The sequence below is a fragment of the Sceloporus occidentalis genome, unplaced genomic scaffold (assembly GCF_023333645.1).
Source record: "Sceloporus occidentalis isolate IW3139 unplaced genomic scaffold, rSceOcc1.0.p SCAF_5, whole genome shotgun sequence".
NCBI classification, from domain to species: Eukaryota; Metazoa; Chordata; class Lepidosauria; order Squamata; family Phrynosomatidae; genus Sceloporus; species Sceloporus occidentalis.
In genome coordinates this window covers 26,992,092-27,008,824 of record NW_028316985.1, presented here as the reverse complement: position 1 = coordinate 27,008,824, position 16,733 = coordinate 26,992,092, and the positions used below count along the sequence as shown (strand labels likewise).

The window sequence follows — 16,733 nt, the reverse complement described above, 5'->3', positions numbered from 1 at the left end:
GGGTCATTTCCCTAATACCACCTTTTTAAATTTCTTTAACAGAATGAATAAGAAAAATGCCATAAATCACCAATGGAAAGCAAAGCAAATGTTCTGCACACAGGTAGTATGATGGAACACGTTAAGGAAATTGTACCAACCCATCTCAAAGTGGTAGACTTTCAGGAAAGTTAGTTTTCCAAGCTCTGGGTAGTAAGAAAATTGCAGTTATTTCACATGGTTTAGTAAAAGTTGGGAAAGTCCCCCATCAAGGTTCCTATATGGATCAGACTACAAACTATAATTTTAGGGTTAACATTAGCAGGAGTTGGTTTTGATGATGGTCCAAATATTCTGCAGCTTCTTAGATCATACCGTGTGTGTGTGTGTGCATTGCAGCTAGTTGAAACGTGACCATTCATATGTTTCATTTCCCATTGCAATTTCAGCTTCTTAAGCTGTGTCCTCCTCCCCTTTTTTTTCCTGTCATTAATGTACGGTCTCTTAAGAAGGGAGGAGATTTTTTTTGGGAAAAAATGTTTCAGTGCTCCAGTTTCAAAATGCAAAGGTATGATGTTATTTGTCACCATGCCCAAAAAAGTCCTTACTCAGTAACTTTGCCAGAAGAGGGAGAGAGAGAGAGAAAGAGAGGGAGAGAAGGCAAATGTTCTCCCAGCTGTTTCCTGTCTACAGTGTCTGTAATGTAGATAAATGTGAGGATTTTCTCTAAATCCCTCTTCTGTTTGCTAAATCTCACTGTCACTGCTAAAATCAGAACAGATCGAGCCTGCGCAATGGAATAAAAGTCCTCAATATTGAAATGTAAATTGCTCTCAACATCTCACCTCTCTCTGGAGTTCTTTTTCTTTTTTCTTTTCCCCCTCCCCCCTCATTATTTCTGCTAACCAATTCATTTCCAGAGTTTGCACTTAAGAAGCAATGGGAAAAATCAACAGTCTTTCAACACAATTATTTAAGTGCTGCTTTTGTGATTTCTTGAAGGTAAATCTTTCTTCCTATTTGATTTCTCTTTTTAAAAAATTGATGAGAATAAGAATTTTACTGTGTGTGATCTGATTCTGGCATGGAAGCTATTAGGTATTTTTTTCAGTGGCATTATTTGTGTATTAGGAATTTATTTCTAAACTGCTGAACAGACAGTTTTAGTACAGCTAAGGAGGCTTGACAGAATGTGGTAGTGTGTCTCTGCAAAGCTTAGTGACTGTAAAGGTAAATGTATTGCAGGTACTTAAGAATTCAGTTTGGGTTGGAAAAACTTTTTCCAAAATTCTGGCTCTGTCATATATCTGAAATTTCCACTGACATCATTTTCTGTAGCTAAGATAGCTGAACATGGAACAAGAAGTTTAGAGTTTCTCTGCAGGTGCAAATGTTGACACTGTGATACCATTAGGCAAAAGGTAGCTGATTCAGGTCTCTAAGATTATGATGTGCACAGAATGAAATTTGAAGGGTAATGTGCAGTTCTTTTGGCAGCTGTATGCTGGAACTATTGTACATTTATTCTTGCTTGCTTGCTCTTTCTTTCTTGGTAATACTGTCCTGTTAAAAGTCAAAATGAATTTTTCCCTCTTCCTAAATAGAAACCATGTACAGCTCTTGCTAGACATGCAGATTCCAAAGCTTAAGCTTCAGCAACTGTGCATTAAGGAAAATTGAGCTATTTTCCTGTCTGGGTTTATTTTGCCTTTTGCAAAGAGGTTTTTGTCAAGCAAAGTCTGAGATAAATTTGTATCCTATACTAATGTTCCTTGTTCTTTAGGAACCCAAAACTCTTTAAGGTAGATTTGGCTTCAGTAGATGCACTGACCTCTGATTCTGTTAGCTGGCCTTCACTCAAGTTTCCATTCTCAGCAAAATTATATCCTGCAAGAACAAAGTTTTGTTGTGTTTTTCCATGTGTAGGCAGAGAAGTGTTCAGCTGACAGAGACTCCAGTGCAGTAGATGCCAATTTAGTTTAGCTGTATATGTTTCTTTTTAAATGCAAGTAGAATTCATTCATTTTATTTTAGGGCAGGGGAGGTTGTTGTTGTTTTTTAATATACCTCAGGATGTCATATAAATTCCTCTGAAGTCAATAGCCATTGAATGGTCAGGATAATAGATGCAAAACTATGGAAAGTATCCAGTATTAAATTCACTGGAAAGAGGAGAATATAAGTAAATATATGTTAATATACTAAATATAAATAATAAGTAACCAGTGCTTTTAATGTAAGTTCTTCAATATAGACATATTTGCAACTGCTGTCAAATAGTGTTCTACAGAAGTAATCTGAAATATCCATTTATAACCATTGACAGGTTCTCTGTGAATGATGAACATGACCTAAGCATGTTAACTGAAATCTTCCTAATTAAGTTCAGAAGGACTTACAGTGAAATGCTGTGTATGTCAGTTCAGAAGTAACTTTCACTGAATTTGGTGGGATTTGTTCCCAAATGTCTAGGACTGCAGCCCTTAGTTCCCCAATGAGGATACTTAACTGTAGCTTTAGCCCTGAAGGGGTAAGGAAAATAGAAAGGCATCTTAAAGAAGAGATCAGCAATAGTAATTCAAATAGGGAACTTTCAACAAGATCCTTGTGAAACATGCCGCCCGCACTTATCTGCTATGTCAGTGAGGCTTGTAAATGTCATTTAGAACAAAACTTCATCCTGTACAGAAGTGCCTGGAGCCTTCTCGTTGAAATCTTCTTTTCTGTTCCTTTGACTGAATCCACTGGACATACTTATATATTAATTAATTGTAAGGTTGTCTTTGACAGCATGGCAACAAACTTAGCATCTGTTTCACTAGCGCAGGATCATACTTGGAGCCTAGAATCCCATAAGCAACCAAGAAGAAGATATAACAAGAAATGTGTTATTTTCAATATATGCTATATCTGTTGTCATCACTGTGATTCTGTGAAGCTGTTCCAGAAGGATCATCCGTTTTAGGTGGTCACGAAGCAACGTTATTCGAATTTCGCTTGAGCATTCGGATGCGCTGCTTGATTTAAAGCTTGTTGAATGGGAGGAGTTGGGGGAGGGCATGGAAGGTGTAAAAGCCACGGAGCAAGCCATCTGTTGGCTTCCTTAAGCGCCACTGTTTTGGACTGCTGCTGTCCAAGCACAGCAGAGACCAAATCTTCTCCTGAAGGAGAGACTGGTGGAAATCCCAGCTGTAAAATACAATTGGTCATTCATTACAGGGGTGTTTAGCCAGCCTTTCACAGTCCAAACTCAGAGTCCAAATTTAATCAGCTGCTTTGATAAAACTCCACCCATCTGCCAGGGTATGCTTTTAAAGCCCTCTGTGTTCTATTCAATTTGCACACAAAATAAACTGGACACACCCAGACCTGTTGAAAATCCCTGCAGGCAAATTGTTAATCATCGTAAGTATTTTTGTATGACTCCAACTGTCCCATCAAAAGACAAAAGAATTATAAAGGTATGGAAAAGGAGCCTTTTTCTACAGGTTCCATATAAGGGTCAATTAGATGTTATACAGATTAGGTTCATTGGTTCATTTGGCCTAGGAATATAGGAATCTGTTATTTTTTTCCCCAAACCCTGAAAGTCTTTGTTTGTTTGATCATGAGGGGAGGGATTGAAACTCCTGGCAACTGCATTGTGTCATGTATCTGGCTCTCACAAAGTGGGGGGCATGGAAACCTTGTCTTCAGTATTTCTCTTACAATGTAGTTTTGCTCAAAAACTCAAAAAAAAAATTATATTGTTAAATGGCATTTTTGCCTGAGGCAAAAACAAATGTGCTTCAAGAACACCCTGTGAAATACACAGTGTTCTTTAATAGTTATACAGTGCTGTTCCATTGAGACTATGATGGAAGAACTCCTTGAATTGCGTCCTTGGAAGCAAGATCATGAAATCAGCAGGTGATTTGCCCCTACACTAAACTGCTTGGAGGTTTTGTTAAGTGATGGAAAAGTGAAATTATTAAGCCTGGACCATTCAGAGCATGAAAAATTAAACACAGAGGATATTTCTGTTGGCTACTGAAGTCATATTCATACATTATGGGGCTTTTTTTCCCCTTGATTTTTTTGTGGCATAGTTGGGGAATGACTCATGTTGCAGATGAAAATATGTTTCCTCCTCAGTCATTCCTTGATGTATCTCTTTTGGCTTTTGTGCTTGATATTTTCATTCTGATGATGTCATCATGGTGAATGAGAGTGTTGATTTCAGCATCTATGTTGCCATCTTCTGTTTTCATACAGGCTAGCAATTAAGCCATCTGTCACACACACAGGCGTGAGCAATAGAAGGGTTTAGAAGAAGAAGAAAGTATGTGTCAATGTCATCAATCTGACTTTGTTTTGGTTATTTATATAATGAGCCTTCTATGGATTCCCTGTCTAGGAGAGATAGCCTGTCATTGCCATGGTGGGTTTTGCCCTTAACAGCTATAGCAAGCCCCAGCAAGTTTAGCAAATGGCAGCCATATGAGACAATTGAAAGGGTGCACATGAAGAGAGCACAAAGGCTAAACCCACTCCTCCAAATCGGTGTGGCTCTCAGTCATTGAGAAACTAGCTTTACCCCAGCTATATCCCAGACATACTAGATTCTGCTTATAATTAAAAGGTGATAGAATATTGTTGAGTGGGCCAGAAAGTTGAGAAATGTTGTGTCTTATCTAGTCTATGAGTAGATAACTGCTTCATATATACTAATAGCTCAGATGCTCAGTTATGATAGATGTGTAGTCAAACATGTCTACTAAGAAACAGAAGTGATATATTAACATAACTGTGGTTCCCCAAACTGTGCTCTTTAATGGATTTTCAGCTCCCAGAATACCAGGCTATTGGCCAACATGGCTGAGGCTTCTGGGAGCTGAAGTCCAAAATCTCTTAAAGGGCACAGTTTGGTGACCACTGACTTAGAGGACCTAAGACTTGCAGAAGCACCAAAGAAATCCCACCAGCGTCAGACTGTGTGTGTTTATAGAAGAGATAGAAACCTGCTGGGAGACTAAATGGTATGGAAGATGACATAGAGAGCTTGTAGACAATGTTTTGTTACAGAGCTCACATATATATCAGATGGCTCATGCAGGTATTGAGGTGTTCGTGGTTGCTCTTGGGGCCAAAGAGACATAAAAAGTGCTTTGGAACTTCTTGTGGTTTGATGGTACTTGTGTTTTTCATTTCTGCTTGGCTCTTCTAACATTCAGTGAAGAATATGATTAAATTGTCACTGATGTCCAGGAAAGATCAGTGTGCCTCAGCTGCTTTTTGCTGCTCCCAATAACACAAAGCAGCTGCTAATCCCAATTTAAACAGCATTTATACAGGGTTTAGAGCTGCTTTGGTAGCTGGACCACACTGAGTTTTTGTAGCCTTCCTCTTTGCAGTTAAACTCTCTGAAAACTGACGACACAATGCTGTGTGGATTTATCTGTGACATGTCAGGATCACAGAACCACATCAACTTTCCCCAACATGATGTCCTCCAGATGTATTGGACTACAAGTCCCACTAAGGCAGAAACCCATGAGAGGAGAATCCAAGCCATGGAACAGGCCTCTGTGAACAAGGTGTCTTGAATTTTGCAGATAAAATCACTCAGATTTGCTTTGACTTTGATGCTATATTTAATACAGATCTAGTGGATGTAACTTTAGCCCATGCTTGTCCAGTGATAATGGATACTTCCTGACAGTAGGGGCTGTTCAACAGTGGAACACACTCCCTTGGAGTGTGGTGGAGTCTCCTTCTTTGGAGGTCTTTAACCAGAGGCTGAATGGCCATCAGGCAGGGATGCTTTGATTGAGATTTCCTGCATGGCAGGGGTTGGACTGGATGGCCCTTGTTGTCTCTTCCAACTCTATGATTCTATGATTCTACTTTTCAGTTTGTACAGGATTCTTGGCAAGATGAGGGTCACCACATGTGCATTAAACCCTTGCTCTTCTTGGTCTGTTAAAAAATCCAGAGGTGGTGAGGAGCCTGAATGAAGGCATAATCAATGCTATGCTAAAACAAGGCAGAGTTTCAGCATGCCTAAAGGAAGCAATCATAAGTAATCATGATAAGATCCTCCTTAGATCCTATTGTATTGGACAATTACTGGTTGGTTTCCAATGTTCCATTTTTGGGCAAGATACTGGATCATGCGGCACTCACCCAGCTTCATGGATTTCTAGATTAAAGAGATTATCAAGATCCATTTCAGTCTGGATCTGATAACAGAAATATATTTGGTCGTCTTGGTGGACAGTCTATGCTGAGAACTGAACAGGAGGAATGTGTGTCCCTGTTAATTCCACCGGACCTTTCAATGGCTTTTGATATCTTTGACCTGGTATCCTTTCTTGGGTGGGACCTTGAGGCACTGTTTTAAAGAGGCTCCATTCCTTCCTAGTCCACCTTCTAAATCCAGAAGGTGATGCTGGGAAACTTTTGTTTGACCCCTTAGCTGTTGACTTGTGAAGTCTTGCAAATTTTCACAAAGTCTCCAAACCTTTTCACAATTTTTCTTCAAATTTTTATTTTAGTTAAAATTATGGGTGGCTTAGAGAAGGAAAAACAGGCCTTTGGTGGGAGGAAGCCCTATGGTAGTGTCCCATTTTATAAGCCTCTGTTAAAACTGCTGTTAAGTGACAGTCCTTCATTTGAAGGCTATTCTGTCCAACCCTAACTCTAAAAATGAAGAACTATAATAAAGAAGAGCAGCATGTAAACTGCACACAGAGTACACACACAGTTCACCCTTTTAGGGAGATGTATTATACAGTTGGCCCTCCATTTTTACAGGGGATCCGTCCCCCCCCCCCCGAAAATGGAGGCTCACACTTATTCAAGCCCCATAGGTGTGTCATTGCAAATAGCAGTGTATATTCAAGGGTGCGGATCTCAGATCTGTGCATTAAGAGGGGCAACTGTAATTCTATTCAAATTATAGCATTTCTTTCAAAATTTTAATTCATATGTTTAAATCAGGATTTACACATTTTATGCAATCCTGTGATCTCTTTTGTCTTTCTAGCAGCATGGAAAGTGTACTTGCTTTAAAATACAGCTTCCAGCTCTAGTTTAAAGCAAGTAACATTCCCAAGCTTAGTTTTTGACAATATATATCTTGTTGGGGGATAACCAGCTTGCTGTAGTGGTTTGAGTGTTGGACTAGGATTCTGGGAAACCAGGGTTCGGTTCTCCACTTTGCCCTTGAAAAGCCACTGGGTGACCTTGGACAAGTCATGCTCTCTCAGCCTTAGAGGCAGGCAATGGCAAGCCTCCTCTGAATAAATCTTTCCCAAAACCCTAAGACAGGTTCAACTTGGAGTTGACTTGAAGGTACCACAACAATTATCAAGGGTGGGGAATATATAAATGGCTAAACTGGCAATCTCTACTGTAGGACTCTACTAGGGAATTCTAATGCAATACTTTTTACTTTCTTTGCAGGTGAAGATGCTTACTGTGTCCTATGTTCATCTCTTCTACTTTGGCCTGTGCTTTCTTACATTGACCAGTTCATCAGTGGCAGCTGGCCCAGAGACACTTTGTGGTGCTGAATTGGTGGATGCTCTTCAGTTTGTCTGTGGAGAAAGAGGTTTTTATTTCAGTAAGTTGAACATGCCTTTTTCTTTCTCTCATTCATAAATCCTAAGAATGTTCCCTTACAGACTTGAAGGGACAAGACAAATATAGCTCTCCAAGACACCGTGCATGAATAATTAAATCAAACCATACAAGAAAATAAACAAAAAGTAAAGATGAAATAAAATGGCTCATTGTATCCTAATACTCAGGAATACTTTGTGGTCTTAAGGGCTTCCTAAATTTATTTTTCCTCCACCTTCCCATGGACACACCCCTCAGTTTTTTCATGCCTTTCAATACTATTATATCTTTTAACTCCTTTTCAGCTGGTTCCCTCATTTTCTCATATTAAACTTCGGGGTTTTGTTTCCTAAGGGCTTCCTAAATACAAAGGTACAACATGCTGCACTTGGCAAATACTTAGAACTGTACTTCAGCACAGAACTGAGAGTCATGTAATATTACAAACCCACTTCACTATAACACCTGGTCTGAGTGGTTATAGGAATTGATGTCCATTCAAGGAGGACGTGTGGGAGGCAAGATGTGATAACACTAAACAACTGCTATGGGATGAGTGTGCTGTACTGATCAGTCCTCATTGCCTCAGCTTCAAGATATTAGAGCAGCAGGGCTGGGTAAATGTTGATATACAGTGCTGTAAACTGTGTTGAATGGCTTGAAAAACATTCCTCAGCCAGACTGCTAGCCAGAATCCTCTACATGCTAAAGTTCTTCAGCAAAAAAGACACATGGAACTAGTATCCACTGGATTATAAATCAGAGCTATACTTAGCATAATTGTTTGGAAGGAAAACATCCTAAGCACTTAATGTTCCAATGTTGGAGATGACAGCAAAGAGGAAAAATCACAAAATATTCTTCCTTGTTCAATGGATGCCCTATAAGAAAAGACTTGTTTAATGTCAAGGGGTTCTTTTTGGGGTGTTTTGCCAATAATCTTTTCATTTGGCAACTCATCTTTGAGGTTGGTTTGTGCTGATCAAGAGTAAACATGTAACAGCAATCAATGCAGTAGCAGGGCTGAAAAGCTAGTTGCTTTATTTGTGGGGTATTGTTATGTTAAGAAGATCTGTCAAAACTATGCTTTTGAATTACCAGTTCAAAATTAAGTAACACAGACCAAGGCTGGAAACCCTGGTGTAAAGGACATAATCTGTGTGCTCTTTTAAGAGTAATGCCAGTTTGTTGGATACGTAGATGAACAAAGTAAAGAAGCCACAGTGGAGTCATTTTTGTGTGTCAGGAACAGTAATAACTCCTTTTGTGCTCATTTTGAAGAATGTGTTAAAAGAAGGGAAAAAATTGAGGCTGCCATTATCCTGATCCACTCCCATTTAGAAATTCCATTCACTAACATGATTAACTTGTTTTTATTATTTATTCACTAATTTGTTTTGTTCTTAGTGGAGATCATTTTTATTCCTTCTTTCCTCATCTTCTCTTAAACAAGTTCTACAGCTGGTGTTGTCAGCAGTACTGAATTCAGTAGCCATTCCTGGCCATCTCTGTTCTTCCCAGGACCCCTTGCCTGTTGTGTTATTTCACCAAGGGGAAAAAGTAGGGGCTCTTTACTGGTCATTGACTGAAATAAATTATATGTATGTAGGTAGGGGCTGCCATTTCCTACCCCCTAGAACTGCTAGAACAGTGAGAGGAAAACTGCACGTTCAGGAGCAGCTACCAATCTCACCATTGTTGCCATTAGAAAAAGTTGCCCCTTTTACTCTAACCTGTTTCAAACGTGTGTACTGTGTACCTTTAAGTGATTTTCCAACTTATGGCAAACCCTATTATGGGGCTTTCTTTGCAAGATTTGTCCAGAGGAGATTTGCTATTCCCTTCCCCTGAGACTGAGAGCATGTAACATTCCCAGTGGGTTTCTTGGCCAAGCAGGAATAAAACCATGGTCTCCAAAGTCATAGTCCAACACCCAAACCACTATGCCACGCTAGCTCCATATGTTTCAGATAGGAATTACATTTGTGCCTCTTTGCATTTGTTTCAGAACAGATTTAAACACTACAGGCACTGTTTCGTTTTTCATGTTTTTTTCTATTTATAAAAAAAAATCATTCATTCTTTTAAAACATTTTTGCACTTCATCCTATTAAGGATTTCAGGTTGGCATATGAAACATTTCAAGCCAATACAGTGATTGTATCAATTTGGGGACTGAAAGCTTAAAGATTTGAAATCCTCTGTTGATTCACAGCAGAAGACCAGCATGGGCAGTGGCAATGTAAGCTTCCTCACACCATTCCCCCCAAGAGCTTCAACCATGACCCAGAGAGAACTCCTTGAGGGGGTGAAAGAGCACTTCATCCCATATACTATTTCTATCCTTGAAAGTCTCTGCCAGTAATGCCAGCAAGTATACTAATTAAGTATTGCTTTTTGTGTTGGCAATTTTTTGCTATTGAGACACAAGACTATTGAGGCCACTAAAGTGAATCCTGCAGTTGTGGGTGTATCACCTTAGATCTGCCAGCTATAAAATTAATGTTCTGTAAAAGGTCAGGTGTAGTTACTGCTTGAGTGCGACATTTCCAAGGAAAACAAGCTTCTCAGGAAATGCTTACTCGGTTGACCTTACTTTGCCATCTGAGTCAGAACATGCTCGGGGTTAAAGAGAGACCATCATTTGGCTCACAAAGAGATGTCCTAGCCACTGAAATACAGCTCTGTGATTTTTCAAATAGGCCTGCTTTAGGAAAACGTAATTTTATCTTTTCTTCTCCACTTCTGTTATTAGAAAAAGAATATGTCTTCTTCTCTTCTTCTAATCCTATATTTTTCTCCTATCTATCTCTCTTTCTGCCACATATAAAAATATTCATAGTGATATCTATGTATGTCTTTCTATGGGGTGAAACAGACTGGCCTGAAGGAGTGGCTCTGCACCACCCCATTGAGCACCAGATTGGGGCTGTAGCAACCGCATGCCACAGCTCCAATCCAGCATTGCCACCATGGCAGCACTTTTGGTGTTCCTTTTGGTGTGTGGTGTGTGAAGGCCACACCAAAGGAGTGCTGCAGCACTGCCAGCCATGTGGTCAGATGGGCAGTGTGCTGCTGGCATTGTGGCGGCATTGGGGCATGTGTCATCCAAAAGCCACACCCCCACACCACCCCGATGCCAGCACTTACTACTGGTATGCACAGCCTCTATGTCTCTGTCACTGTCTCTGTTTCTTTCTGTGTGTATATACATATTCAGTATCATAAAACCAAGTCCCTCCATACAACAGTTTGCTAGGGTAGTGATTCTGAAGATGATTGCATCTGGCTCTGATGTCAAAAGGAATAGAGCAGGTCCTCTACCCACTAATTAAATATATTGCACAATATGTTCTTGTTATGACAGACAAGGCTAGTATCATTAGCAACTGCATGAAACATGCAATAAGAGCAAATGAGGATGTGATATAGTTTAGATTTCTTTTTGACAGGTACTATTGACTGCTTATTTGTATGTTTTAAATAATAATCTCCTTATGATATTTACAGATAAAGTGAATTAGAAAAACAAGTACAAATAAATCATACTCACATTTCATGAAGTATTTTACTGTTTTTCTTTTTAATAATGCTCATTCTATGTAATGTAGGCAAGACTTGCATATGTTCTCTTCCACATTTTGGGTCATTATGTATACATGTTAAATGCCTGTATATGGCTTATGCTTTAACCACACTGTGGTGAGCTAATTCACAAACTAATACACATTTAATACTCTGTTAGAAATGAGCACGTTACTGTGCAAGCTTAACCAACTGTCAGGAATTCTGGGAGCTAAAGTCCAAAACATCTGGAGGACCAAAGTTTGGGAACCACAGCTCTTGAGTTTTTGTGTGGCATTGCATTCCAGAAATCCCTCTCATTGATTATATATATATATATATATATATATATATATATCCTAAAAATATCCATGGAAAAACTAAACTGCTACAAGTGGCATAGAAAGTTTCTGAAAACCACTTTTGGGGGAGGGGGGTGTCAAGATCCTGAGAAGAGTGATGGAACCTCCCAGCAATGTCCAGTGGCAATAAAAGACTAGACAAAACTGTACTACAGTTCTAGATACTAGCTCATCCAGGGCACTGTTGAGTCTCCAAGTACTATTTTGCTTCATTTTCACCATCTTGTCTTTTGTCTGAGGTCAAATCTGCACTGCAGAAATAATGCAGTTTGACACCACTTTAATTGCCATGGCTGAATGCTATGAAATTCTGGAATTTATAGTCTTCTGGAATTTGTGGTACCAGAACTCTCCAACAGAGAAGGCTAAATAACTCACAAAACTACAAATTTCAGGACTCCATAGCACTGAGCCATGGAAATTAAAGTGGTATTATTTCTGCAGTGCAGATTAAAACTTAGTTGCTGCTCGTTCACCTAAGATGTGCAGAAGAAAAATGTTAGAATCATTTTTAACATTTGCATATGGAGAAACTTCACAGCACTTCATACATAATTGCCGTGGAATCTGTAAACAACCCTGTAAGAAAGGTCAGTATAAAGAACTATACCTGGGTGGTAGAGAAGAGAGGCTATGGCACAGTGTCAAAGTACGTGTTACATATGTGGACGATCTCAGGTTCAATTCCTCTGATAAACATTTACAAATCAGGCAGGCTGATATACAATGGAAACTAGCAAGTGCACTCTCCTCCCCATCTCAAACTTATTGCTTGAGTTTTGCAGTTCCCAAAAGCCAAGCTGGTACAAGGTAGCAGGAAGCTCCCACTGCAAAGTGCTGAATCAGGCTAGGAAACATCACCTGCTTGGCCCCAAGAGTATTTCTAGAGCAGTCACAGGAAAAAGCAGGCATCATGGGGTTTCCTTGGCAAGGTTTGTTCAGAGGGGGGTTGCAATTGCCTTCCTCTGAAGCTGAGAGCGTGTGACTTGCCCAAGGCCACCAAACTGGTTTTTTCTTAGATAAGCAGGGAATACTGGTTTCCAGTTGTAGTCCAACACGCAAACCAGTATACCATGCTATTCTTTGAAAATTATGCCTGAGAAAGTGATTTCTTCTCCTTCTCCTGTCAGTATAAATCTGCTGAGCACTACTTCTTCTCCCAATTTGTATTCTAGGCTCCATTGGTTGTATATTTATTTTTGTTGTTGTTTATTTTAAACCCCAGTTTCTCTTTATTAGATAGGCAAATTAATTCTTTGGATACTTGCTAGCAATGTATATGGGAAGAAGGAGGGGGGATCAAATGTCAAAATCCCGTCTTGAATACTTATGCTTCCTTCTGCAAAAGACACAAGATTTCAGGTTGTTTTCCAGCTGTTTGAGACCGAAGGGCTATCAGACTGAAATACAAAGATTAATTATGGTTGCCAAGGATCTCTTTGTGAGACTAGAAAGCCAGTATTTCACCATGCCATGGAATTTGAGCTATCAAGCAGTTTGGTTCAACAACAAATAATGGAATGCTGTACAAAGAGAGACAACTTGGAAACATTTGATGTTATTTGGCAAGCATTTTGAGATTACTTTACTCAGTGAAATATCACTTGTTCTTTATCACCTAGCAGTTGTTGGCCAGCTCTGCTTTCTGTATTCTTCATTTTCCCCTGCTTTTCCCCTGCCTGCTGTATCAGTGGATAATGTTTTTTCACCTGCATCTGTATGCTACTTTCTCTTCCACTATGTATTGGTTTCTGTATAAATTGATAGCTATGGTAGGATAATACACTAAGAGGCTGAGTTATGGAGCAGGATGTCCCTGGTTGAACAACCACCCCTTGGTTATGGACTTTAGCAAGTTACAGACCTCTCAACATTAGCCTCTAGTCTGCAATATGGGAACAATAAGAAAGCAGCAAGTGGTCTTCCAACAGGACAGATTATTTGGCATCTATGCCAATACAAAAGTGGCTCTTCAAGGTTCCAGGTGTAGTGGAGTCTCCTTCCCTAGAGGTCTTTAAACAGAGGCTGGATGTCCATCTGTCGGGAATGCTTTGCCTGACAGTTCCTGCATGGCAGGGGGTTGGACTGGATGGCCCTGGTGGTCTCTTCCAACTCTATGATTCTATGAGTTTGTTAAGGTTCTAATAATATCTTACCATGTCATTTCCAGAAGAAGATAGTAAGGGCCTCTTAAATATAAAAACGAGTGCCTCGTTCATATTGTCAGATCTATAATTCAAGAAAAACTATGTCTTCCACTCCACCTGTTGGGACTCACATTGAACACTACTGGGAAACCGATGGAAAGTCAGCAGTACAATCCATAATTGCTCAAAAGAAATAGGGTGCTGGTCCTCTGGAATGTAGACAAGAGCTAAATGAATGAATAAATTGATTCATTCATCCATTCCATACACATACCATAATTCTGCCATAGAGGTTTTCACTTTCAAAAAATGAAATGCATTTTTCCAATTATAAAAGTCATCTGTGGGCTAAATTCAAATCTTCTGAGGCATCACTTGCATTAGAAAAATGAAAGCTGTAAGCTAAAGTGAAAGAATTGGCACTAGGCAAGAATGATCTAATAGATTTTTCCTTGAGCAAAAGAAGTAATTTCATCAAAGTATTGGAGGGATCTGGGGTTCTGGGATATCTGGCACTTGGCATTTCCTGAAACCAACCATGATATCATTTGGTTTTCTTGCCACCAAAAAAAAACCCATACTGCTGAGGGATCTTACCTAAAGCATGTAGATACTTTTGTATTTTGATATCTCTGCTCAAACCTATACAATGGTGATTATAATGCCATCCACTTCTATAACTATGCTCATTCTGATATAGTAGCTTATTTACCATACTTGAGGCTTCTGATGCACTTGATCCCCCTTTCAGCATATATATATTCCTTAGATGAGCTTGATGACTTCAGTATCTGAGAAACAGACACATTATTTGTGTTATGGAGCCAGATTTACATGGAAACAAACATGTGCCTGAATTCATACTTGATACTGAGTGCGCGCGCACACACACACACACACACAATGTGTATGGTGCTTTAGAAATGTGTGTCGTTTCTTATTTCAGTTTTACTTTGCTCTGGCTTGGCTTGGCATATGGCCATACAAAATTTCAAGACAGCAGTGGATATTATTGTGCTAAAACTGACCTTTTGAGAGTATCAGTATGAATCAGTATGACTCTGACTTAGTCAACATGTCACAAAAACTGGCTGAGGAAGAATTCCAGAAATGAAGGCCACTGTCCTCATTGCACATTTTCAGCAGAATGTAGAACGAAAGAATATGTGGAGAAATTTAAACTTTACAGGGCAGAAAAACAGAAGGTGAGCAATTGGCATTTTGGGGCCCATACCATTTTGCCTCTTCTACCTTTTTCTGAACTGTTTATCTTATTCAAGCAGTCTTTCTAAAACAAGGGTTTTTAGCCCCTGAAAATGAGATAACTGGACTAGAAATATTAATCTGAGTACTTAACATGAAGTTTCACAAAACTCCATATAGAGTTCACAGGCTCAATAGATAAATATAAATTATGAAATAGAATAAATATTTAATTACAAGATTTAAAACTCTGCTTGCAAGGATAAGAACTGTAAAATAGTTCAAAAGGTCAGCAGTTTCCTCACATATGTAACCTAAGAGGTCCAGTCTTGTGCACCAGTAGGAGAAATCAATGTCGTCTTCAACAGTGAAATGCTTGCCAGTCATGTAAGCCATGCTACATAAAACATCTCATGCCGGATTTTATTAACTTGACATGGAGGAAATAGTTCCTGACTAAAAGCTGGTCACCTAAAAAGAAGCTTGAGAACTGTATGGTGTTGGTATACAGATCATCAACAAATTCCTCTGTAATAAGAGTTTGAACAGCACACATTATATTTATTCCCTTATTTGAGAAACTATGTGCTTACCTCAAAATAGTTGTAAGATTACTACTGCATATGAGATTTAGGAGATTATCACATGGTCAGTTTTGCCCTGGCCGTGCACAGGACGGGATCAGGTCAGAACAGGGAATAGCTGGTGTTATCGCACAATAAATTGCTGCTATACCACCAAAATCGAATGGCAGCGTGCACCCAGGGGACACAGCACAGCAGCAATTTACTGTGCGATAACACCAAAATTTCCCCGTTCCAACCTGATCCCATCCCATGCCCAGCCAGGGCAAAAATGGCTGTGCAATAATCTCCTCAGAGTCTTATTGCATGGGAAAAGAAAGCTGAAGAGATTTTTGCTGTGCCATCCCAGCACTTCCATTCTCTTCCAAAGGGAGATGGTCATTAAAAGTGTGCCTTTTGTTAAACTGATTTTTCCAGCATGGCAAAAGCCACAGTTTTACAAACGTTTCCTTATGGAAGAGAACAGAAGTACTACAATGGCATGTAGAGAAAGCCGCTGCTCTCCTGCTCCATTTTCACTTTCTTTTCTCATGTAGTTGATTCAACTAAATATGGTCTGCATCTTCTGGTGTAAATACAGCTTACCTCAAGTGCAATGGGGAAACACAGAGACTTCTAAAGTTCCTAGTGCACAACAGAAATTCAATACAAACAAAAATAACATTTGTTAACATTAATTTATAAAAGCAGAGGGGCATTGTGAACTCAGCCCAGAAATGATAAAATGTCTTATGTAAACCTAGATTAAGACAATCATTTCCCCCCATGAGAGCTGACATTTCAAATCATCAAATTTGGAATTCCAGAGGAAGAAAGTTGTCTAAAGCTATTCAGTAAGTCAATAATTTTGCAATCCCTGTTCACTAGTGAGCCTGTTCTGATCTATCCCAGAATGGATGTTCACCTGATGACAACCTGATGACAACTTTTAGCAATATGGTTCTATTAGACTTGGCAGTAGCAAAAGACAGCACTTGAAACAGAGAGAAAAAACTAAATAAGACCATGTATCCTTTCGGGAAGAATTATGTTTTTATTTGATGAAATTACTTCTGCTATGATGGGGATGATGACTTAAAAGGTTTGAACTGGAGAAGCAGCCAAAGGCAACATTTTAGGCATATAAATCTTCACGTACTGCCTTTCTTGCTCAATGAAAATTAAAAGATTAACGACTGGAATCTATTTGCCCTTTATTTTAGACAAGGCACAGCCACATCTTCTATTGAATTTTATCAGTGTGTTAGATCAAATGGAAAAGAAAGGGGAGAATTTAATACTGGAATCCT

At 39.3% G+C, this 16,733-nt stretch overlaps 1 protein-coding gene across 1 annotated transcript in view; it reads left to right on the top strand.

The window, feature by feature from the left end:
- The first annotated feature begins 918 nt into the window (after positions 1-918).
- The window catches only part of LOC149311813 (insulin-like growth factor 1), an 80,150-nt gene continuing 64,335 nt past the window's right edge, over positions 919-16,733 (top strand). The window contains exons 1-2 of the mRNA XM_089526721.1: positions 919-981; positions 7,426-7,585. Of these exons, the coding sequence (XP_089382847.1) occupies positions 919-981; positions 7,426-7,585 (223 nt within the window). The remainder of the gene's footprint in view (positions 982-7,425; positions 7,586-16,733) is intronic.